This window comes from Protopterus annectens, chromosome 9.part0 (genome assembly GCF_019279795.1).
Source record: "Protopterus annectens isolate FY-2018-M chromosome 9.part0, PAN1.0, whole genome shotgun sequence".
Taxonomy (NCBI): domain Eukaryota; kingdom Metazoa; phylum Chordata; order Ceratodontiformes; family Protopteridae; genus Protopterus; species Protopterus annectens.
The window spans coordinates 264,033,046-264,057,990 of record NC_056743.1 but is presented as its reverse complement, the minus strand read 5'-3'; the positions used below and the strand labels follow the sequence as shown (position 1 = coordinate 264,057,990).

General features: G+C 41.9%; 1 protein-coding gene across 2 annotated transcripts in view; it reads right to left on the bottom strand.

The window, feature by feature from the left end:
- Positions 1–24,945, bottom strand: part of LOC122811177 — a 3,180,768-nt gene that overhangs the window by 1,315,239 nt on the left and 1,840,584 nt on the right. For both annotated transcript variants that reach the window (XM_044082849.1, XM_044082848.1), the window contains exon 11: positions 851–981. In XM_044082849.1, coding sequence (XP_043938784.1) covers positions 851–981 — 131 coding nt within the window. The remainder of the gene's footprint in view (positions 1–850; positions 982–24,945) is intronic.

Genomic DNA, 24,945 nt, shown 5'->3' with positions numbered 1-24,945 from the left:
ACGTTACACTTCCTGTTCTGAATCACATGCTTCTCTTTGGGATGAAACTTCCCTCTTTTCATTTAAGATGGACTCTCAGACCTCCCTCCCCCAACCTCTGATAGTGTAACAGCTAACAGTACCCCCATCTCTTCTCCTCCTCTACCAACTTGCATTTCCATTTTCTTTTCTTTAATGTTCCTGCACATAGTATGGAAACTACACAGCTTTAAATCCATAGTTCTTCACATGAAAAAAGGGGAGGTTTGAACCACTGTATGATTTCTGGGCATTCAGCAAATAATTTGTTGAGACTGGGGAGTTTACACATAGACTGAACTACAACAGAGTGAGACTGCACTTTCCCTTGAACAAATGTTTAGTCATCAAGCACTAGCTTTCCTGGCAAAGGCACATAAAATATAAAGTATTTTTAGTAAATATGTACAGTTTGTGTACATGCAAAGATTTATGAGATAGTATTTCATGAGTGTATGTTGGGTGAGTTATTTGCATACAGTCAATGTGATTGAAGTGTGTCCACAAAAGAGAAATAAACAATTTCTCCACAGAAAAAAAAAATGCTTCAGCTACTTTATACTGCTTTTAAATTGACAGAAAAAAACGAGTGCTCTATTTAAAATTATGTCAGACTATTCTTTGTGCAAAATCTTTATTTGTAAGAATCATCGTGATGAAGTGAAAATGAATTATGCAAAAGCGACTGAAGAATCACACCTGGTTCACTTAGAAACAGAAAGTTAAATATAACTGTTATTTGTGCAACATCAAACTCATTAAAAAGCCTTGTTAGGCTTCCCCAAAAGGTACAGAGTCAATGTTTCATATATTAATCACAAAGTTCACTCACCTTGTTTACCTCTACAGTAGGCACCATATCTTTCTGAGTCTTGGATGTGTCCATAGTTATAAAGTATGTTGTTTGTGCAGTTCTTTGGGTCTGCTGGTCCTATCACAAGGCCATTAATTGCCCAGCCAGCTCTAAGAAAAAACATGAACATATTCAGTATACCTACAGAAACAGAAATTCAGATTATTCATAAAATACAAAAAAACACCATTTGGGTTAATACGTATTAGAGTACCATTTACAGTTCAGGATAGGTTAACATAATCAAATCAAGTCGAAAGTGGTGAAAATAATAAAAGAAAATCACAATATTATACAGAGTGAAGTACAGAGTATAAGGTAGAGTGCACCATTCAGACTTGGGGATAGTGGGGTCTGTAACTTGGCACAATGCAGGGGTCCACAAAAAATCACATAATTATGCAATGCATAAATAGATAAGGTCTAATTATTCACATCACAAGGCTACATTTTGAGTTTAGCAACTTTGGCATAGCCTACTCTTATAACACAAACAGAGACTGCTCTGATTTATCTAGGAGAAAGCATAAAACTTTTAACAATGAAAGGGCTGCCACTATCGGAGTCACAGCTATAGAAAGGCTGAGTTAACAGGGCAGTTCACAGAGGCCACTAAATATGGAAAGGACAGTTGTGCAAGTAATCTTACCATAACACTATATATTTGAATGATGACTGCTACAGTAGCCTTTTGGGTTATATCCTGCCAAGGATATCCTGCCAACATATCTGTCTCCTCCTTAATCCCAAAAAAACCAAACTACTACTTTTCACACCTACCCTTAAATCTGCCTCACTCACCTTTTCCATTGTGTCTAGCAATGGCACTATCATTAAACCTGATTGTTCCACTAAGCTACTAGGCGTTACTATTGACAATCAACTAAACTTTGACTGCCACATTGATCTAACCATCAAGGCTGTTAACAAAAAGATAGGTGCCCTCTATAGACTTAAGCCCTTTCTTACTGCAACCACCAGGGTATCTCTAGCCCAAACTCATCTCATCTCTACACTATTGTATGCCTCTCCATCGTATATCAACATCTCAAAAGCCAACCTTCAGAAACTTGCCACAGCCTACCATAGTATTGCCAGGTTTGCCACAGGTTCCCCATTCCGTACTCACCATTGTCTTAATCTCAAAAATCTTAACTGGCTTGAATTTCAAAATCTAATTCTCCTACATCAATTAGTGATCATTTATAAAATTCTCCATTACCCCTCGAATACACCCATACTTAATAACCTCATTACCCCATACAAAAATCTTACTTCCCAGCCAGCAGACTTCTAGTAGCTACTCACAAATCCCATAATAAAGCAGGTGACTCCTTATTTGCTAATGCTGTTGGCTCATACTGGAATAAACTTCCCATAGAACTGACCACTTTAAGCTCATCTCACCTTTTCAAAAAAAAACTAAGAAACTATTTTCAATCCCACTGGCTATGTCCCTGCTCTAATCCTGACTGAGCTAAGCTAATTATCCCTCACTATAGTCCTCTCCTTTCTCTTCCACTTGCCTCTATCAGTACCAGTGTAGAGCACCCCTGCTTATTAATTTTCCTATACTACTTCTCTCCTTTTACTTGTCACATCACTATGACCTGTCATCTCCCCTTTTACTTAACCTAGACGCTTATCTCTTTTCTGCAAATCTCTATCTAAAACCAGTACCCAGGCACCACAGGTTTCTTCCTAAGCTTGTTAATTGGTGTAAATTTCTATAGACTCTTATGTGTTACTATTTCTCTCTCATATTCTTTATCTAGCAGTCCTACTCTTGCAAATAGTATGAGATAATTGAATCCTTACTATTGTTTTAGTTCTTGTTAAAATGCCTCTGCATTGTTACCATACTACATGATAATGTTCCTTTATTTGCATATATATTTGTTTATATTTACATGTTAATGCTCCTTTATCTTGCTTATATGTTTTTGTATATTTTACTGCATAGTTGATATTTTACTGTGTTATTTTCTTTATTGTAAGTTACTAGTAATAGTGGAGCTTTTCTCCTCGGGCCTCTGCTGAAAATGGACATGTATCCAGCCAGACTAGCCCGGTTAACAAATGTAAAATAAAAAATAAATAAAAGATATAACAACCTGCCAGTTTTTAAAGCTTCATGGCACCTTCCATACACCCAAACTGTCAGGCAGCTGGAGTTTAGCTGACTAAAATACAAGTTTGGATGCTAAGCCCTTCAGAACATTCTTGCCAACAGAAGGGAAGGCTGTACCCTTTAAAGACAATACTAGGAACAACAAAAACTAAACACCCACATACTGACATAAAAAAACACACCAAAAACAAGAGGTGGAGGGAACTGCTACAGCAGAATTGGTTGTTCAAACACTGACATGAATTATGATAAAAACAAGAAGTCCAAACCAATTGTCCACAAAAAATACAGGGTAACTCTCTTCCAAAAAAACAAACTCCAGGCAGGTAAGGTTATTAGCGCTTTTGTTCCATTTATTCACACTCCAAAATGGAACTTCATCAGATACACCCACCTTACCCTCTTCCCTCTTTTTATATACAACTCATTAACGTAATTACCCCAATCAACACATTTTTACAAATAATTAAACTTGCAAATCATACCTCTCAACCTGGAAACATCAAAAATCTGGACAAGGCTCATGAAAAATAGGTACAAATCTGTACGCTGATTAACATCTAATTTGAATACATAATTATGTAACCCCACCCGCTCCGGTGGAATTATGGGATATCAATTTTCAAACACAAACTGAAGTAAAGACAACCAAAATATGGCACCAGAGTCCCCCTGCAGCCATTCCTGCTATGTTCCTTTTCTTGTAGCTTTATACAGCCATAAATATTTAAAAAAACTGGAATTGTGTTTTTGGAGCATTTGGACTGGCAGAAAAAATAGGTAATAAACCAAAAATAGTATTTAGAAGGGAATTCAACATAAAACATTTATTTGAAAGGAAAAAGAATAAAGACAGGTTTTCACTTGGAAGTATGAGGAAATGTAATGGATGTAGGGAGTGTAGATTCATATGTGATAGAAGGCTACAAAAGAACAATTTCAGTAACTGGAAATTACAATTGTAACACAAAATGGGTTGTGTATGTGGCCCTGTACCAGTCTTGCTGTGCATATTACATAGGAAAAATGGAGAATAAATTAAAAAAGAGAATATATCAGCACATATATGCAATATGGAGACAGGATAAAAACAACACCCTATATAGACATAGTATGAGATGTAAGGATTTTAGGAAGTTTCTTTTTGTGTGCTGGAAAAAGTAGGGAGAGAAGAAAGGGGATGCAACTGGCCCTGCTTTTTGGAGTACAGGGAAACATTTTGGCAGGTTTTATTAAACGCAACAGTTTTCCCTGGAATTAGTGACAGAATTTCATTAAGTAGTTTATTACATCTTCAGGCAGAAGTGATTTGAATTGGAATGTTTTCCTTCTGCTTCTTTTATGGTTAACAATTATACTATGAGAATGATTACATGCATAAATAATCTATTTCATCAAGCAGATGTTTTTTTTAAAAATGTTTTCTTATATGGAAAGGAATTACTTATAGATTGGTTAGTAAGAACAGGAAAATGTATGTATATACTTTTAAAATGTCTACTGATGGATTTTAAATGGAGGAATCAATTTGCAAGTTTAATGATTTGTAAAATGTGTTGATTGGGGTAATTACTTTAATGAGTTGTATATAAAAAGAGGGAAAGGTGCGTGTATTTGATGAAGTTCCATTTTGGAGTGTGAATAAAGGGAACTTTCGCGCTAATAACCTTACCTGCCTGGAGTCTGTTTTTTTGGAAAAGAAGTTACCCTGTGTTTTTTGTGGACAATTAACATGAATTATGGCCTCTGGGAGATTCCAAGAATGCAGGCATGCAAACCTCCTCAAAACAGTATCAGAGGCCACAGCACTGGAAGAAGTACCAAGAGAGTCATAAACACACTGCAAGCAAGCAAAGAAGAAACACATTTATTTAAAGCTAATTTTTCCTCAAAAGAAGAAACTGCAAATAAAACTTTTCTCATACTTTCACAATCTGTTAGAACAAACTTTAACATATGAGCCTGATAACTCAAAATTCTAAAAATCAAAGCTGGAGAAATACATAATTTTTCCCCATAGCTATAAATAATGTATCCATCCTTATCAGAGAGAGAGAGAGAGTGAGAAGGAATGGAATTAACTAAGTGCTTAGCATCAGTGGGATCAACTGAGGCTACAGCTCCTGGGTCAGGTTTGGGAATAGTGTATAACAATTTAAGACTGAGGAACTTTATATATCTTATATGCCTTTTAGGGGAAGCTGTCTCACTATCAGGAAAACTGCAATCAGAAACACACACACACAACCTAAAGCTGACACAGCAGGAGGAATGGATGTACGTTCTGGAAAATCCTTCTATAACAGCTCACAGTATTTTCTGAGAGATTGAGAAACCTGTATGTTCTCCAAGTGAAAATACTGGCACATTCTAGCAATAGTCTCAGAGAAACAGAAAGAGAACCCTCCACAAGGAGAATCAGAAACTGAACTATCCTCTGAGTCTAAACCAGAAATCTGAGGAAAAAAACTGTATCCATCTCTGCATCTTCCTGTTCAGATTCAGAATCTTGCCTCTCTTTAGGAAAAAATAAATCCATCTTTCTTTTACCCAAAACTAGTTTACAAGAAGGATTAATAGTCTGAACTAATCCATGAGAAAGAGAGTTGTTGTTGTTGTTGTTGTTGTATCTTTCGGCTTTTCCAGGTTAGTGGTCGCTACAGCGTAACTCCGGTCTGCTAATGACTGGCAGTAGATTTTTACGTGCCGGGTTGCCAGCTCTGACGCATAACCTTCAACGAAGGTACGCCCATTGACGCATGTCTCCACACAGAAGACGCTTTAGCTGAGAATCGAACAAGACGTCTTATTGTGAGGCGACAATGCTACCGCAGCACCACCACCGCAGTCTTCCAAAGAAATTTGAGGAGGAGAAGATACATGCTTGGTTTTCTGTTACTTTTTGACAGACAAAATGGGGCCAACAGTGTTACTAATGGCAGCAGCTGTTTCTCCAGGGATGAGCACAGCATTTTACTACAACAGAGAAACGTTTTCTGTTTCCTTTCCCAGGCCTGTCAAGAGAGGCTCTCCCTTGTTCACTTAGGGGATCCCAACAGCTGCAGAGGATGTGGCTAATCACTGGTCTATAGTGGCCATAGGTGCTACATCAGAAGGATCCAGTATAAAAGACAAATGGCCATAGCAGTGTCACCCACCTGTGGTTGAGGCAAATTGTTAGACTGTTGTGATGGAAAAGGCTGTTTGCTTAACTTTTTCTTTTTGTGGTTGGAAGAAGGATGAACAGTGGGACCAGTAGTCTGTTCCATGCTCAAGACAAAAATGGTGTCTCTTTCCCAGGATAGACAAGCAGACAATGCTAGTCCACAAAAGTTACTTTTTTGACAGAACAAAATCACAGTAAAATGCACCTTAAAACACTATGCCAGTCCCACCAAAGAAAATAAATGTAATTTCTCCACAGAAAAAAATGTTTTCAACTACTTTACACTACTTTAAAACTCTTAGAAAATAACAAGTGCTCCATTTAAAATTATGTTACAGTCTTGAGACAGTCTGTTAAAGCAACACTCCTAGCAAAGTAATAAAATATTAATAAAATGAAGAGAATAGTTATTTTTGCCCAAAGGGAACTTATCTGCCCAGCAAAGGAAAGCACAAACTGACTGTCGATCCTTGAAAGCCTCAGAGGAGTGTTCTCTTCAGCAGCAATAAAGCTCTGAAGAGCTTCATGCTCTTACTTGCCTTTTTGTCAGCTCAGCTCAAGCTGCCTGACAGTTTGGGTGCATGGATGTGCCCTGAAGCTTTGGAAGCTGGTTGGCTGTTATATCCTTGGTAGGATATAACCCATATTGCCAAGGTCACTGCAACACTGACCAATATGATGAAGATAGCTTGAGACGAGGTAAACACATTCTGCCACAATATGGATAATCCTGGAATTTCTTAATATAAAAAGCACAGCAAAAGCAGCTGTCAAGTATAGATTAAGCAACAAAGTACAGAATGACTAAACACTGGTTAATTCACCCTTCTGCAAGGAGATGAAGGCACACATGACTTCAAAAGTTAAAGAAAAATAGAGAAATTACTATTTTTGCCACAAAATTAAATAAAAGCATTAAAATGATTAAAAAAGTACAGTTTTTAACCTACCATAAATGTAGATGTCCGATAGGTATGCATCTGCAGTCATAACATATGGGTTGTCCTGCCTCAGGCAGCCCTTCGGTCGGCCGGATTCCCAAGTCTGGGTCTGGCCTCGGCTGATGTCGCACTTTCCCCGATGTCAGAGCATCTGGGGTATAAAAGCATCAGCCGACGCCATCTTCCTCAGTGTTTCTTGCCCCAGATGCCAGGTGCCCTCTAGGAAGGCTAAATTTGGAGAAATGCAATAAATTCCAAACATTTTCAAAAATATATACATATATATATATACAAACAAATACACCATAATAGATCCCCCAGCTAGCTAATAGAGGGGTAAGCACCCTAGGAATACCACAGAGGGGAAGGAGGGAGGGTAAACCTAACTGCAGATGCATACCTATCGGACATCTACATTTATGGTAGGTACAAAACTGTACTATGTCCTTCAAGGATGCATCTGCAGTCATAACATATGGGTAGAATACCATAGCCAATCTGGGAGTGGAGGCACTAAGAAAAGGATGGTGTAGTTAAGATACCCTACAGGACTGCTGTAGCAAAACCTGCTCTGGATCTGGACTATAAAGGTAAATTGTAATGATTGGCAAGTGTATGCACGGAGCTCCATGTAGCAGCTTCTAAAATGTCCTTGGTAGCCACCCCTCTTAGGAGGGCTGTAGTGGTGGCTGTGGCTCTCGTGGAATGAGGCCTAATGTTTGCAGGAACCGTCTTTCCATGAAAGGAGTAACAAAAACGAATGCAATTTCCTATCCATTTTGAAATTGTCTGTTTGGAAATTGCTTTTCCTTGTGCCCCAGCAGCATATGCTACAAACAGTTGGTCAGTCTTTCTGTAACTTTTAGTTCTGTCCAAATAGTAGCGTAATTGTCTGTGTATATCCAGACTGTGTAGAAGTTTCTCCCCTTTATTTTGTGGATTTGGGAAGAATGTAGGCAAGTGAATTGCTTGGTTCAAGGATACCCTAGATACCACCTTTGGCATAAAAGTAGGATTGGTTCTCAATGAGACTCTGTCTTGATGGAAAATAACAAATGGCTGCACTGCCATTAAAGCTTGTAACTCAGATACTCTTCTTGCTGAAGTTATGGCCAGAAGGAATGCAGTTTTCCAAGACAGAAACTGTAGATCCGCCGATGCTGCTGGTTCAAAGGGAGGAAGTGTTAGTTTCTCCAGCACAAAGTTAAGGTCCCAAGAAGGTAAAGATGGTTTCCTTGGAGGATTGATGTTTTTGATTCCTCTCAGAAATTGTCTTAAGAGAGGATGCGAGAAGATAGGTGGATCAACATTGTATTCTGCTGAAATTGCTGAGGCATGTATCTTAATGGAAGAATAAGACAGGCCATTGTGGAACAATTCTGCTAAGTATTCCAGTATATGTGCCATGCTCACCACTGTCACATCTAAGCCTTTTGTTGTGTTCCAAAATGAGAAATCTTTTCCATTTTTCTGAGTATGCCTTCCTTGTGGAAGGCGTCCATAATAATGTCCTTTACTCTCTGTGATAAGCTATTCTGAGGAGGGGTCATGGTATTCTTCAGGCAGTTAGCTGCAGGGTTTTCAAGTTGGGATGCAGGATCTTGAAATTGTTCTGCGTCAGAAGAAGTGGCCATAGGGGGAGAGGCCACGGTTTCATCTGTGACATGCTCTTCAACAGTGGGTACCAGTGCTGCCTTGGCCAGTCTGGAGCTATCAGAATCACTCTTGGCTGTTCTGCCCTGATCTTCAGTAAAACCTTGGACATTAATGGGAGTGGTGGGAAAGCATAGACTTTTAGAGCTTTCCAGCTGAAAGAGAGAGAGTCCACCTTCCATGCTTGCGGGTGGTATGTCCTTGAGCAGAATGTCTTCAGTTGATGATTGTGGGGTGAGGCGAACAGATCTATCTCCGGCCTTCCCCCCATGATTGTGTTATGAGTAAAAAGATGTCTGGGTGCAGCATCCATTCGTGTGCATCCATGGTAGTTCTGCTTAAGCTGTCTGCCAGTGTATTGTCTTTCCCTGGCACGAACTGGGACTGTAGTTGTATATTGAGTTTCAAGCAAAGTTCCCATAGATTCATGGCCAGTCTGCATAGAGGGTAGGAATGCGTGCTTCCTTGCTTGTTTATGTACCACATAACTGTGGTGTTGTCTGTCCTTATTAGCAGGTGGCCTTGATGAAGGAAAGATTTGAAGGCCTCGATTGCGTGTATCACTGCCAGCATTTCCTTTTGGTTTATGTGCATTGTCCTTGAGACCATAGCCCTTGGATACATTTGTCCTCCATGTGTGCTCCCCAGCCTCGGTCTGAAGCATCCGTGGTGATGGTTTGGTTTGCTTTTGGTTTGTTGAAAGGCAACCCTCTGTTGGACTGGCAGGCTTGAGCCCACCACAGGAATTCCTTTTGAAGGCAAGGAATGAGTGGGATCAAAGTTTCTAAAGTGTGACTGTGCTGAGTCCATACACTCCTTAGGTACCATTGCAATTTTCTCATATGCAGCCTGGCTTGTGGAATCAGAATTATGCAGGATGCCATGTAACCCAGGGACTGCAGGATTTTCCTTGCAGTCAGCTGAGTTTGTCTTGTCAGATTCTTGAAGTAATCCGGAAGTTGTTTTTGTTTTTCTTCTGTGAGAAAGGCCATTTGGGTGGTTGTGTCTAGATCTGCACCCAAAAAGGTTATTCTTTGGGATGGAACAAGTCTTGATTTTTGGATGTTGACTGTGTATCCCAAGGCCTGTAATAGGTGGATGGCATAGTCCAAGTCCTTTAACAAATTTTCCTTGTTGTCCGCTTGTATAAGGCAGTCGTCCAGATATGGGTAGATTTGAATCCCCTGAAGTCTGCAGTGTGCAATTACTGATGCCAGGCATTTTGTGAATACTCTGGGTGCAGTAGATAAGCCAAAGGGCAATGCTGAGAATTGATAATGCTCTGATCCTGCAAGAAATCTGAGGTGTCTTCTGCAACTTTGTCGAATAGGGACATGCAGGTATGCCTCCTTGAGATCTAGAGTCACCAGCCAAGACTCCTTGCCCAGCATGGGAAGAAGTTGCTGTAGGGTCAGCATCTTGAATTTTGGCACAATGAGGTAAGTATTCAGTGCGGACAGGTCGAGAATAGGCCTCCATTGATTTTCTTTTCTTGGAACAAGGAATAATCTGGAGTAAAATCATCGGCCTTGTTCTGAAAGAGGTACCTTTTCTATGGCTTTCATTTGTATTAATTTGTTGATTTGCTTCAAAGCCTCTGCCCTCTGATTTGGTGGCAGGTCTGGCATTCCTTTTCTTTTTGGCAAAGTGTGGAAATGGAACCTGTATCCTTTGTCTATTATTTGCAGTGTCCATGTGTCCCTTGTGATGTAATGCCAATTTTTTGAGAATAAAGAAAGCTTTCCACCCAATGGTGCTTCTAATTGAGCCCTGGTCGGCGGAGTCATAATAAAGTCATTGAGTCTGTCCTGGTGTAGCAGTTGTTGTTCCTGCACTACCTCTCTGGTTGGGAGGCTGCCACTGACGGCCTCTGTAGGAGCCTCTAGCTTGCCCTCTACCTCTGGCATGCCTGTTCATGCCTCTCTGGGATCTGTCCGAGTCCGGAAAGGACCAATTCTTAGTAGGTCAATTTCTGCTGAATCTCGGTGGTTGTACTTGCAGAAAGTCCTTAACTGTTTGCACAGATTTTGCCTTTTCTTCAAACTTCTTTAAGACCTCCTGAGCCGTGGAACCAAATAATTTTTGTTTTTCCATTGCAGCATCCAGGAGCTTAGCTTTAAAATGTTCTGGTAAAGATTGTTCCTTCAACCAGGCATGCCTACGTATAACTGCCCCTGTCATAGCTGACCTACATGAAGCTTCCAGTGCATCATAACCACACTGCAAAAAATGATTGCTAACCTGCTGTGAGTTATGTACCAGATCCTGAAGTGATTTACGGTCAAGGGGTTCAGAAGAGGAAAGCTTCTTATGCAATTCATCTAACAAATACTCTTAGTACTGAATCATATGAAATTGACAATTTAATGCCCTCATGGAAAGAGTTGCAGAAGTATATACTTTCTTTCCCCATCTCTCTAAAGCTCTAGACTCCCTTTCTGAAGGTAGAGGATTTTTAGCAGTGGCAGCTGCAAAGCCTTTTGGGCCCTGGGAAATAGTTTCTGGGTCTGCAGAGTGGGCCTTGTACAGGTGTAGATGAGAATCCGGGACCCTGTAGTACCTATCAGGTTTGGCAGGAGCCGGAGGGAGAGAATCAGGGGCTGTACTAGCATCAGAGTACACATCATCAATAACATTCAAAACAGGAGGTATAGCTAAAGGCCTATGCTGAGGTAAATGTAAAAAGGTCCTTAATCTCTTTCTAGAATCAGAAAATTCCTGGCCCTGCCATTGAAAATGTTCTCTCATAGAGTGCAGTGTCTCACCAAATGAAAATTCTTCAGGAGGGGAGGCCGAAGGAATAGATTGTTCAGCATTAGAATCCTCGTAGGCCGAGTAAGCATCCTCCTGGTGGTCTGACAACACAGATCCATCCGTAGACTCATCTGAAGAGTGGGGGTCAGAGGGCTCAACCCTATGCCTTTTGTCTGGTGGTGGTAGAGAGCCCATGTCTAGGTGAGGTTGAGAACCTCTAATTAAAGAGATAAGATCCTCTGCTAGGCTGAGAATCTGAGAGCCAGTAGAAGGCCTCTGAGAGGTAGTCTTGGGAGGCAAAGCTTTAGCAAGTTTAGCAGCTTTAGCCCTAGAAAAGGCCTTAATGGACATGGATGCAGGGGGTCTGGCTGCACCACGTGCAGGAGTAGACTTGTCTAAAGGAATGGTGTCGGACATGTCCTGGACACCGGTTTCAGTAGGTAATTCAATAACCGACTCAGTCGGTTGAATGGATTCGGTTATAGGAAACACCGAGGACTCGGTTTCAGCCGAAACCGAGACACTCGCGGTAGGCCTGACCGCGGTTTCAGCCGAAACCACGGGCCGGTCCTTGTCCTTCCGTTTTTAACCACATGAAGTCGGAGTCTCCGATGGCATCTTATGCAAAAATTAGCCCCAATAAATTCCTCTGCAAACTCCGACCGGCCTAAGAGTTCGTCGGTTGAAGGAAGCACAGGCTGAGCAGGCCGTGGTCTGGGCCTAAGCAAGGGAGGCAGTAAGAGTGGAAATCCTTATGAGGTATTTGTTTCCCACAAGTTAAACAATTATTTACTTTATCTGACATCGGCTGAGGCAAGAAAGAGTCCCCAATGGGGTACTTAGCTTTTTCGAAGTCTTCGGTAGCTGAATCACAGGAGCTGGCCGACCGGCACTTGTGAACTGCTTCTGCTTCGGGCACCACTTGGCAAGAAAGACTGAGGAAGATGGCGTCGGCTGATGCTTTTATACCCCAGACGCTCTGACGTCGGGGAAAGTGCGACATCAGCCGAGGCCAGACCCAGACTTTGGAATCCGGCCGACCGAAGGGCTGCCTGAGGCAGGACAACCCATATGTTATGACTGCAGATGCATCCTTGAAGGACATCAGTAAGGATCATTGTATAAATCAAGTACAGGTGCAATAAATCAATAAAATATTCTTATCTTACATCTCTGATGTCTCTGGATGCATCTGAAACACTTGAAAAACATTGCAGAGTTTAAGTAAACAAAGAGCCTTGCAAATGTATCTGATTTATAGTAGAGAAAAAGCTTGAAAACTGACTCCTATACCCTCTAACCAACAATCACACTTTGAGCTTCCTGGGTTACTTCCCAACTCAGAGAGACCAGGTAAACACCTTCTGCCCAATATGGATGATCTTGGAATGTCTTAATTTCAAAGCACAGCAAAAGCATCTCTAGTGTGCACATTAACCAACAAGCAACTATTAAACAACTAAACCCCTGGCTAATTCACCCTTCCACAAGGAGATTTGCAGGCACACAGAACTAGAAAAGCCAAAGCCAAGAAATGACTATTTTTGCCACAAAATTAAATAAATACTTTAAAAATGCTGAAAAAACAGTAGTGATCACTTTATAAAGCTGTCCTGTCACAGGAGCTATTTTTTCACAACATATGTACTCAAACTGCTCAATTTATAAGCATGTGTAACACAAAATAAAAATGTTTTGTAGATGGCAATCCACAAAGCACCTCCATGTGGAGGCAAGACCCACCACAAAACAAACTTTATTTTTCACATTCTACTCCATTGTCATTCCAATTATGAAAATGTGTGATGAGTGACAAAGCAACGTAATACTCTTTCTATAAAGTGAACTGAGCTTGGACCACCAAGATCTCTACAGAGAAAATGAAACTCCAAGTAAATGCCAACTGAGCATAATATGCTTGAGCACATGAGGAATGAGCTCAAAAGATTAAACAAGTGTAAGTCCTACAGAAACTAATATACTGTTTCCAGTCTCTTGTCTAAAACACAGACTCAGCTACAGAACAGACATTGGGAGGAGCTTTACCAGGGGCTATCCCATAAGCTTAAGTCTCCCCAATGTACAGTATGTGCATACTGTCAGATGTATACACACACACACACACACACACACACACACACACACACACACACACACACACACACTAAACTTAGGGAAAAAAACTACTTCAGGCAAACAAGTCTGGACTACAAGATCTTATCAGGTAGCAATGGGAATATCATTTACTCCTACATACTGGCCAGCCAGAGACAATTTTGGCTATTCTTTTGCAGACCAATCTAGGGTGAAATGAACAGCTGGACTGCAAGTTGTGGTCTGTGCTCCATACCAATAAGTATGCTTCGCGTGTGAAACCAGCTTTCATGGAATTGTTAATTTTTCTATTCCATGATGGGCTGCAAGAAGGTTGGACTATGTATCTGGAAGAAGTCAAATACTGTTAGGAAAAAATGGCATTGAATAAGGATAACTAATGCTGTGAGCTCAGACACAGCAACTGTTGCTTCACAATATTTCTACCTTACTTTCACAAAGTGTCAGAATCTTTATAAACACAAAAATTTGAAGCTATCATTTTTACTATTCTGATTCTGAATTAACTATTAATGGGAAATCAAGCATAAAATGTAAATGACTATAGTTCAGAGCTGTGACTACACTACATCTAAGGCACTGTGTAAACTTTTGGTGCTCTAACAGGGACTTAGAGATCAAGCTGATTAGATCAGGTAGATATATAGGTATATATAGATAATCTAAACACACACACAAACATACACACACACACACGTATATATACATATATATATATATATATATATACACACGTATATGTACACATATATACACACGTATGTATATATACATATATATATATATATATATATATATATATATATATATATATATATTTTATATGTGTGGATTCACTATGCAATTTTGAAATAATGAAATCCAGAATTTTAGTATTTTGAAATTACATAGCCGAAGACACCAAAACCCTAAAACCGTGAAATTCAAAATCCTGACGCTACACTACAAATATAGCACACACAAACACATATATGCAACTTCCCCCCAACTCAAATATAATATCCTACACTACAGATAAGCAGGGAGGCAAGCCTCCCTGTGCCTCCCACACCCCCTACTTATATATACTAACTCCAAGATCGCACAATCAGACACTCACAAGCAACTCACTCCCACACATTGTACACATCCTTGCGCACACACATCACAGTCAAAACACAAACTGACAGACACTAAAGCCCCTAACCAACAGACATACACATACATACATTACCCAAACTCACATCTTACCATTCACACAGCACAACACCAGAAGCGCTAATTCAAAATCTCTGTACTTCAGGATTTTGAATTTTGCGCTTCTGGTTTACTAGTATTTCAAGACTTCAGTATTTTAATTTTGAAATACTGAAATTCAGGATTTCAGTATTCCGAAATTAAATAGGGATCCCATATATATATATACATATATATACATATATATATATATATATATATATATATATATATATATATATATACATATATATACATATATATATATATATATATATATATATATATATATATATGGGTAACAAGTGGCATGAATAAAAGGAGGTATGAAGAAAGACTTGAACTTGTTCACTTGTTAATGAAGTAGTGACAGGAACTCAGAGGTAAATAACATATTGAATGATAAGTACAATGATGTTTCTGTACAAAATTCAGTTTAGATATGTGGAAGTTTTCACTTAAGGAGAAACTGCAGAATACATAGAAAATGTTACTCAGCAAATACTTGTGAAAGTTGAAGCATTCAAAATAGTTGGGACAAACAGCATTCAGAGGAAAAAGGATGGATGAGGGCTGCTAAGGCTTATTTTTAACACATCACAGGTATACTACTAGAAAGACATCAAATACAGGTTTCTTCTAATAACACAATGTTACATTACATTACATTATACTCCTTCATTCTATGCTTCATTATGCTATGCTGTTTTTATGTTGTTACATTATCTTTGCTGCATACTTAACATGATTCTTGTAAACATTTGCACTATAAAACTATAGCAGTCACCTACTGTACTAACAAAAGAATTCTAACACATTTCTTCAAAAGAGCTGTATTGCTTGTCCTACAAAAAAAAAGTTGTGTCTTACCATAACGTTCCATCTGTGTTGTTCATCTTCTTTCATTCATCACTGATGGGTTCAGTTCTGAGCCCTCGGAACAGAGTCGGAGGGTGGGAAGTGATGAATGAAAGAAGATGAACAACACAGATGAAATGTTATGGCAAGACAATTTTTTTATCTGATGTTCATATGTTCATAAGTAGGTACTAGGCTATCTGCCCGAAGGCATTTATAAGCCTAGCCAGAATCTGTTGGCTTTCACCACCCCCTTAGATTAGTTCCCTGTGCCTCTGTCCAGCAGAGCCCTCTGAAGTGATTCCCGGGGTAAACTTTCTGTTTCCCATCCACCCGTCAAGGTTTCTTTTGAAGAGTGTTAGTGAGGAGCTCTGCCTAATGTAGATTGGAATCTTGTTCCAAAGCATGGAAAGTCTCTGGGACAGGAATCTATCCCTCCAGCATGTCCTATTTATTGTTGTGGTGAGGTTTAGATCCCTAGAGCGTGTGGCTCAAGGGGAAATGGTTTTCTTTAGGTGGAGCATGTCCATCAGTTCTGGGTTGGACATGGTCTTGTATGTCTGGCAGAGATCACCTCTGAGTAGGTGGTATGCAACCAAGTACAGCTGGAATTTCTTCAGTCGAGCTGCATAGGGCATCTGTTTGAGGCCATTGATCCTCTTGGTGAAGTACTTCTGGGGTCTTTCCAGCTGTTGCAAGTGTCTTGTAAGGTACATCCCAAATGGGGCATTGTACTCTATGATGGGTTTGATGAGTGATGAGTAGAGGGGCACAATGACCTCTTTTGATCTGGATGCGAACTCTTTTGTGATTAGGTGGGCCACATAGAAGAATTTTCAAACCAGTTTGGCAATGTGATTATCAAAGGAGAGATTACTATCTACTTGGGTCCCCAAATCCCTTATTACTTCTTTCATATTTAGGGGACTACCACCTATGTGGTAGTTTGTGGGTACTTTGTTTTTTCCAAAGGGGATGACTATGCACTTTTTGGCATTTAGCTTGAGGCCATGACTTTGACACCAGGTATCCGTCTCAGTGAGACCCTTTTGGAGGATGTCTGTGTCAGCCAAAGAGTCAATTATAGCCCCTAGTTTGCAGTCGTCTGTGAACTTGGTCAGCCATAGTCCTCCTGTGCTTGTCTGTACCTCTGAGAAGTATATGCCAAACAAGAGGGGTCCTAGGACTGAGCCCTGGGGAATGCCACTCGTAACTGGTTTAGAGTCTGACCTAGCTCCCACAACTCTTACCATGTGGGTTCTGTCCATGAGCCAGTTGGCAACCCATCTTTTGACATAGAGGTTTATGTTCATGCTGGTGAGCTTATCTATAATACCAGAATGGGGAATGGTGTCAAAGGCCTTTGCGAGGTCTAGGTAGGCTGTGTGTACCACCTTTCCCCTCGTCTATAGTCTTGGCAACTGTCTCAAAGAAGTCCATCAGGTTTAGAAGGCATGATCTGCCCTTAACAAAGCTGAACTGAGTAGGGTCCAGTGTTTGGAGGTTCCCAATGTATCTGTTAATGAGTTACATGATGATGCACTCCATAACCTTGCAGACCAAGCTAGTCAGGCTTATAGGGCAATAGTTCCCAGGGTCTGTTGTGGCTCCACTTTTGTGGAGCGGAATAACCATTGCTGTGTGCCACTCTATGGATACATAGCCTGTGGAGAGGCTGAGTTTGAACAGTGTGTTTAGGTGGGGGGTTAGTTTGTCTTTGAGCTTGTGTGGGACGCAGCCTGGGACACCATCCAGTCCCATTGATGCTGTGTTTTTGGTTTTGTAGAGGGCTGTTTAACCTGAGTGTCTGTGATTTCAGGGGCTCTACATTCTTCTGGTATGGTTATGGGTCCTTTTGGGGTCAGGGGGGGTGAAGTTTGCACTGAACCTGTCTGCCAGGATGTTGGTGATATCGGTTGGTTCAGTGTATTTTGTGCCATTCTGCACTAACTCCAAGCAGATCTGAGCATTGCCACTTAGATTCTTGACATAGCTAAAGAATGCCTTGTGGGTATCTTTGGAGTACTTGGCAATCTTTCTTTCAAAGCTAGCCTTGGATGATTTTATGAGGGATCATAGTTTCTTGCTGATACTGATCAGGGATGTCTTCCCTTCTTGGCATTTTGCTCTTTTCTGTACTAGTTTCCTCCTTTTGTTGTATAGCTTGTTTATGGCAGGGGTCCACCAGACTGGTTTCCTTTTCTTGGAGAAGTGAGTCTTGGTTTTGCTTGGGATAGCACAATCCATGCATTCTTGTAGGTGCCCGCAGAATGCATTAGTAAAGGATTTTGCAGCTTGGACAGCATTCAGCATGGGGGCTTTGAAACTTTCCACCTTGGTCTTAAGTACCGTGAAGTTTGCTTTTGAAAAGTTTTTCACAGTGGTTTCCTTGACCGGGGGTGGGAGCAAAATGTGGATATCCAGAGTGATTTGTTTATGGTTAGATCTAACCAGCGAGGGGTTGACCTCCGGCGTGGAACACCAGTCGCCCATGTTAGTGATGACTGGGTTCAATATGTTGTCACCTCTGGTGGGAGTGTTGAACAGTTGATCCAGGGTGTTTGAGTTTATAAATTCTAGGAAATGTTGAGCAAGGGAGTTAGTACTTGAATAGTTCTCCCGGTTAATGTTTGGGTAATTGAAATCACCCAATTTTAGGGTGTTTGGTAGGACCTTTATGTTTCCCAGTGTTGTTAATCTTCTTTCCATTCATCACTGATGTGACAGTATCCCAAGCTACCTTGAGGTCCATGGGCAGCCCTTACGGAAGAACATTCCTGAGTGCCATTGAGCCAAAGGTAGCTATCCCCCTGGAGACCAGGTCCAATTTGTAATGACTGATAAAGGTATGAGGCTTAGCCTAAGTAGCTGATGTGCTGAAGTCATCCATGGATGCCCTGGAATGGAATGCTATAGAAGTTGCCATAGATCTAGTGGAGTGGGCTTTAACTTTTGGCATGGATTCATTATGGAGGGAATAGGTGACACGTATGCAGTCCCTCAGTCATTTTGATAATGTAACCTTTGAGACAACCTCTCACATTTTGAGTCCTTCAAAAGAGATGAAAAGCTGTTCAGATTTACGGCTAGGTTTGGTCCTGTCTAGGTAAAATCGTAATTATCTATGTACATCTAAGGTGTGAAGGCCAGAGAAAGGGAACCAAACTTGTCGAGGCTAGACTGGAGCTATGAGGATCACCTAGCATCTCAACCGAAGAGCTTTCTTTAGAAATTGTGGGATCAGAGGAATGGGAGGATAGGCATAGAGAAGTCCCGTGGGCCAATCATGGATCAGAGCATCCCTCGGTGACTCCCCCTCTGGGGGAAGTAGGGCAAAGTAGCTGTTGCACTTGGTGTTTGATGGGGAGGCGAAAAGATCACAGCAAGGCTAGACCCAGTGGCTAAAGATTACAGATGCTACCTTGGGGTTGAGGGACCACTCGTGGGGCATGAGGATGCAGTTGCTCAGTTTGTCTGCAATCACGGTGGAGCTCCCCGGGATATGCATTGCTATCCGAAAGCGGATGGAAGCTATCACTCACTGCCAGATTCTTATGGCTTCTTGACAAAGGGGGTCGGACTTGGTTCCTCCTTGCTTGTTGATGTACCAGACCACTGACATATTGTCTGATTGGATTGCAATTGTCCCTGAGGGGGAGCCACATGGAATGCCTGCAACACTAACAGCACGGCTCTCAGTTCTAGGACACTGATATGCAGCTGGGCCTCTGAGGTGAACCATGTGCCTTGGACAGTCTTTCCCTGAAAATGCCCCCCCCCACCTGATCAGGGAAGCATCTGTGGTAACAATGGCTGTGGGCTGGGAGGGTTGAAAAGGTCATCTCCAAAGATCTACATCTGGCCTCATCCACCAAAGCAGGTCCTGCTTGCAGGAGTTGGTTATTCGAATCTTGTAATCCAGGGGATGACAGTTTGGGAACCACTGACACAGAAGGAGCCATTCCAGAATTCACATATGTAGCTTTGCTAGAGGCACTATTGGAATTGATGCAGCCATAGAACCTAGGGCTTGGAGAATTTGTCTTACAGGGACTGATGTTTGAGAAAGAATCACTCGGATTTGAAGCCTCAATCGATGGAGTCTGTGAAGAGGGAATGATACCAGACAGGACTTAGTATTGGACACTGCTCCAATGAACTCTATTTGTTGTGTAGGGATAAGATTTGATTTCTCCCAATGTATTGTTATTCCCAACAATTTTGCCAGAGAGAGAGAATGTTGTAGCGCAGTTACCAGAAGATGCTTGGTGAGGGCGGTAAGAAGCCAGTCATCTAGATATGGAAACATCCGGAATCCTTTTAGTCTCAAGTGAGCTGTTACCACTGCCATGAATTTCATGAATACTCGGGGGGGAGTGTAGAGAGACCAAATGGCAGGGCATGGAATTGGTAATGACTGGCTCCTAGCCAGACATGAAGCAGACTCCTGGAGAGTTTGTCCATCTTGATGTGGTAATATGCATCCCGGAGATCTATAGAGCACATCCAATCACCTTCCCTTAAAAAGGGAAGGATAGACTGAGCCATGATCATCCGGAATTTGGTTTAGGTGGCAGATGTGTTCAAGCTGCTGAGATCCAAAATGGGACTCCAGTTCCCTGTCTTTTTTGGCACCAAAAAGAATCTCGAGTAAAAGCCGAATCCACGCTGGTCTGGTGGGACTGGTTGGATGACTGTTTTTTTTTTGAGACAGCTTTATAATCTCAGAAGCTACTGCTTCCCTTTGACTGGGTGGAACATCGGGAAGTTTTCTTGGAAATTTTGGCTGATAAAGAAAGGAGAATGGTGTAACCTCTGGTGATAATATTCTGCACCCAACTATCTGTGGTGATAGAGTGCCAGGCAGCTTGGTGCAGAGAAAAATGACCCCTGGCTGCTTCCAGAGGTAAGCAATCAGGCTGCCCCTCAGGAGTGCTGATAAGGCTATCCAGAGAAAGAGTCCCTGGAGCCTTGGTTCCGAAGACCCCCTCTGCCTCTATAGGGGTGTCTTCCAGAATTGTTACCCCCTCTGCCTCTGGGAGTATCATCACCATGTGCGGCATGGAAAGGACCCTGAGATTTCTTATGCCACATTTTCCCACTCTTCTGATTCCTAGAGAAGGTACTTTGAGGGTTGTAGGTCTATGGCAGATAGGGTTTTTCCATCTTGCTCACACCTGGCTAGTGTGTCCTTCACTTTGGAACCAAAGAGGGATGAAGCTTCAATGGGAGCATTCAGAATGGAAGACTTGAAGGGATCTGCAAGGTTACAGATGCGCATCCAGGCATGACATCAAATAATGCCTGAACCTGCTGCTCTAGCCACCCCTTCGGTCGCGTGTCACAGCAACCTCTTGGATGAGTTTCATATTGATTCCAGGGTTACTAGCTGCAAGGTCACTTTGTCCTTGACCTTGTCAGACAACTGTCCTGCGATCATCCCATAGAGTTTGGAGATCAAGTCTCTCTGGAGCCTTGTAAAGTGTGCCAATTAATTCAGGGACCATATAGCAAAGGTCCCTGATGTGAAAACACACTTCCCAAGTCTGTCAACCACCCAGGACTACCTGTTGGGTGGGTGGACAGCGGGACTTTCCTCAGCCAAGTCCTTTTTCGTGGCCACCACCCACCACTATAGCGTCAACTGTTAACCCTTTGGACCAGTGCGGATTCTCAACAGGAGGGAACAGAATTTTGTCTGGTTTCTGGGGGATCACCTCAATGGAATCAGAGTTCATCCTCTCACTCTGCATGATGAGCTGGACAACCTCATCTGCAGGCAGGGTCACCCAAGAGGTAGACGGCCAGGCACGAAAAGCCTGCAGGAACACGAACTCCTCAGAAGAAGGGATGGAGGGCTTCCAGTCACCTCTCTGTTTCAAATTCTCCAGGATGTCTCCGAAGGAGACATCATCAGGATGTGATAGTGGGGACCCTTCACCGTCATCGTAGTCCATCTCTTCTTTTAAGGACCCCTCAGGTGAGTCCACATGCTTCCCCTTGCATGTCTTCTTTCGAGGGGGCTCCTCAGTGGGGGGTATCTGAGGAAGACTCGGAACACTGGGTACCCTGAACAAGGGTGTCCTGCGGTCTATGACAGCTGCAGCTCAGGGGGTAAAAACTGGGATTCCAACATCATAGGAGTGCTACCAGAAGCAAGAGCCCACTCCATTGAGCGCAAGGCAAGCCCACCCAAAGAAGAATGGGAGCATGGAACCAAGAAAGACAACCTCGGGACTGGGGTCTCAACCTGTTTCGATGAACCCGCCCCCATGGGTGGAGCCTCAAGCAAGATCTGGGTGGATGCAGCCATCGGTGCCAAGGAGGGAACAGAGGAGAAAGTCGGCACTGTACCCTGGGCTGACACGCCCGTCCCCCAATCCCCAGATTGAGGAAGGACCTGTTTGGCAGGAACCGAAGACAATAGGGACAAACTCGAAGCCAGAGTGAGGTGCACCATAGCTGCCAAAGTGGTGGGTTTCAAGAAGGATGTTGGAACAGAAGGTTTCGGAACGAGATGGTCGAAGGAAGAGTGCAAGATGGATTCTGTGGATAAGGCAACCCAAGGCCAGCAGGTGGATGGGTTTTAGAAAGTGATGGAATCCCCCTGGCTACCAACAGCTGGTCCACAAGATGCACCACGTCATGTCCCAAAAGGCTCCTGGTGGATCAAGTGGATACTCCAGATGGGGAGTCAGGACATTTGAGAAAGGGGCTAGACCCTTGGCCCAGAAATGGGTCTACTGAGGAAGAGTATCGGGTCCATGATGCAAGGTCTGCTGGCACTGAAGTCTCTAGTTTCAAGACCGGAAGCAAAGAGGTCAGATCCAGTGAGGTCGGTACAACGCTCGGTGCCAAAATGGCACTCAGAGCCAAAACAGTCAGTTCCAAAATGGAAACTGAAGTCAAAGTTGAAGGTGCATCCTGATCCGAAGTAGCTACAGGTGCCGAAGTTGAAATAGGTGTAGTAAGATCTATGATCAATGCCAGAGGCAGGGCCTGTGCCAATACAGGTGTCAATATCAAAGGTTTTGAGATGGCCGGAGCCAAGAAAGGCAGAGCTGAAGAGGCATATTTATGCTCTGACGATAACTTGGGGACCTTAGATTTCCCAGGTTTGCTCTGATCACCCGATGGTGAAGAAGGAACAGAATGGGATCTCTTTTTGTCCTTAGAAGGAGGGGTTGAGACCTCCATCACAGAAATGGCCTTTGAGATGGGAGACTTGGGTAACCCCTTCAGAAGGAGTTTATTTTTGTGTTCATTAAGAGTGCGTTAGCTGAAATTTTGACAAATATCACATGGAGGCTGCACCGAAAGGCGAGCCACTCCCAAACAGTATACACAGTCACCATGCAAGTCACTGTTAGGTAACTTGCCCTTACAAGAAATACAATGTTTAAGGCCAGAGGTAACCTTCTTATCTGACATTTTAATAGAAAAGGACACCACAACTAACTGTATAATTGAACAACAATGAAGTGACTCAGTCCAAAAATCACAAGAAAAATACCAATAGTACAACACACTGTAAAAAAGAAGAAAGGGAAACACATGAATAAAGATAAAGGCTAACAGGTTAAGCAAGAGAAAAGAATACCAGCTATAGTATTGAAGAAATACCACAAGGGTAAGGGAAAAGACCATATTAACAATGGTACTTAAAGTTTACCAATGGTAACAATGGGTAGAGTGGAAAATATACAGTTAGACTGAAGAAAAGACACTAGCAATACTAAAGGTTTAGTAAAATATGAAGATATCCAAAAACTTTTACACAAATATCAAAAAAAATTTGACTTAGCTGAGAGCTCGGCTGAAACACGGCTTTATGGCTATGCGGCAAACGAGAACTGAGGTAACAGGGAGAAGGGCATTCTGTGTAGAGACTTAGCTAGAGAGCTTTTTGGCTGGCACGAGCTTGGTAATAGACCGACTTGTTTCCGTGGGCTCAGAACTGAACCCATCAGTGATGAATGGAAAGAAAATTAACAACATCAGATATAAACTTTCACAGTTGATCAATGTGAATCAGAATGTATAAAAGAAAATTTAACTTAACATTCAAAAAAAAAAATTTTGAGGGGAAGTCCACCTGCATGAATAGACATATATACATATGCTTAATTATAAACACTGATGTTATTGCATGTTGAGGACAAGGATGCAGTATTTATACAATCAACTCCAATTACAAAGGTGCTGCATGACTGGTATACATGCCATCATGCAAACACTGTAAAATACATGACATGAACTGCAAAGAAATACAGCCTGTTGAACATTTAATTTTTGATAATGGAGAATGTTGCTGAACAAATGTGTTTAGTCATAGTGTATTGAATGTTTAATGCTCATATTTCTAATGGTGCACACTTTAAGATGCATCTCTCTCTCTCTCTCTTTCCTTGCATTAAAGATTTTTTACCACATCCTTCCCTGTAATTATGCTATCACATAAAATGGGATTGCTGTTTTCAAAATACATATTTTTTTTAAACTTTAGTTACATTAGTAGGCCTATTTTACTAAGTTTATTAAACTTGTGCTTTTATTTACTGTATGCTGAGCAGCTGTTCGGTTGCTTACTTGTTCTGTGGCATCTGACAGCACCTTCTGATGTCATAACGGGGAAAAATAGTATGTAGTACAATAATTCAAGGTATTGAGCTGAAGGGAGTTCCACTATGCCAGGAACAAGTACCAAGGCTCTCCAACATTCTGTGAGTGAAGAACAAGTACTGAGAACTATAACATTCTGTGTTAATGAAACTTATTACTTATTGTATGCATATCCTGTACATACCCAGGGACTTTGCAAAGCTGAGTCCAGCCAATGTTATCTGGTGCAGCAGATGCACCTGTACATCAGACCTAGTACTACTAACAGTGGGCTAGGTCTCACATACAGGTGCAGCTGCACAGCCATGAGGGTTTCCAGAGCAGGAGCTCCACCTATATGGTGGTATGGCAGTCATACCTACATTCATCTTGTCCAAGATGAGGGAAGGGCTTGTGAGGCCACTAGTCTACCAGGGAATTAAATCTATGTTTGATAACTGGACAATGTAAGCCATCTCCTGAGGCATTTGAAAGACAGTTCTTAACATACCAAACTACTCATGTGCACGGTCCAAGCCTCCCCCTTCCCCAATTCCAAAAACCTGCAGTACATCTCCACACTTGATACTGCTGGCAGTCTGGCTTCCCACCAGGTACCGCCTGCAGTATGTAATCCCAT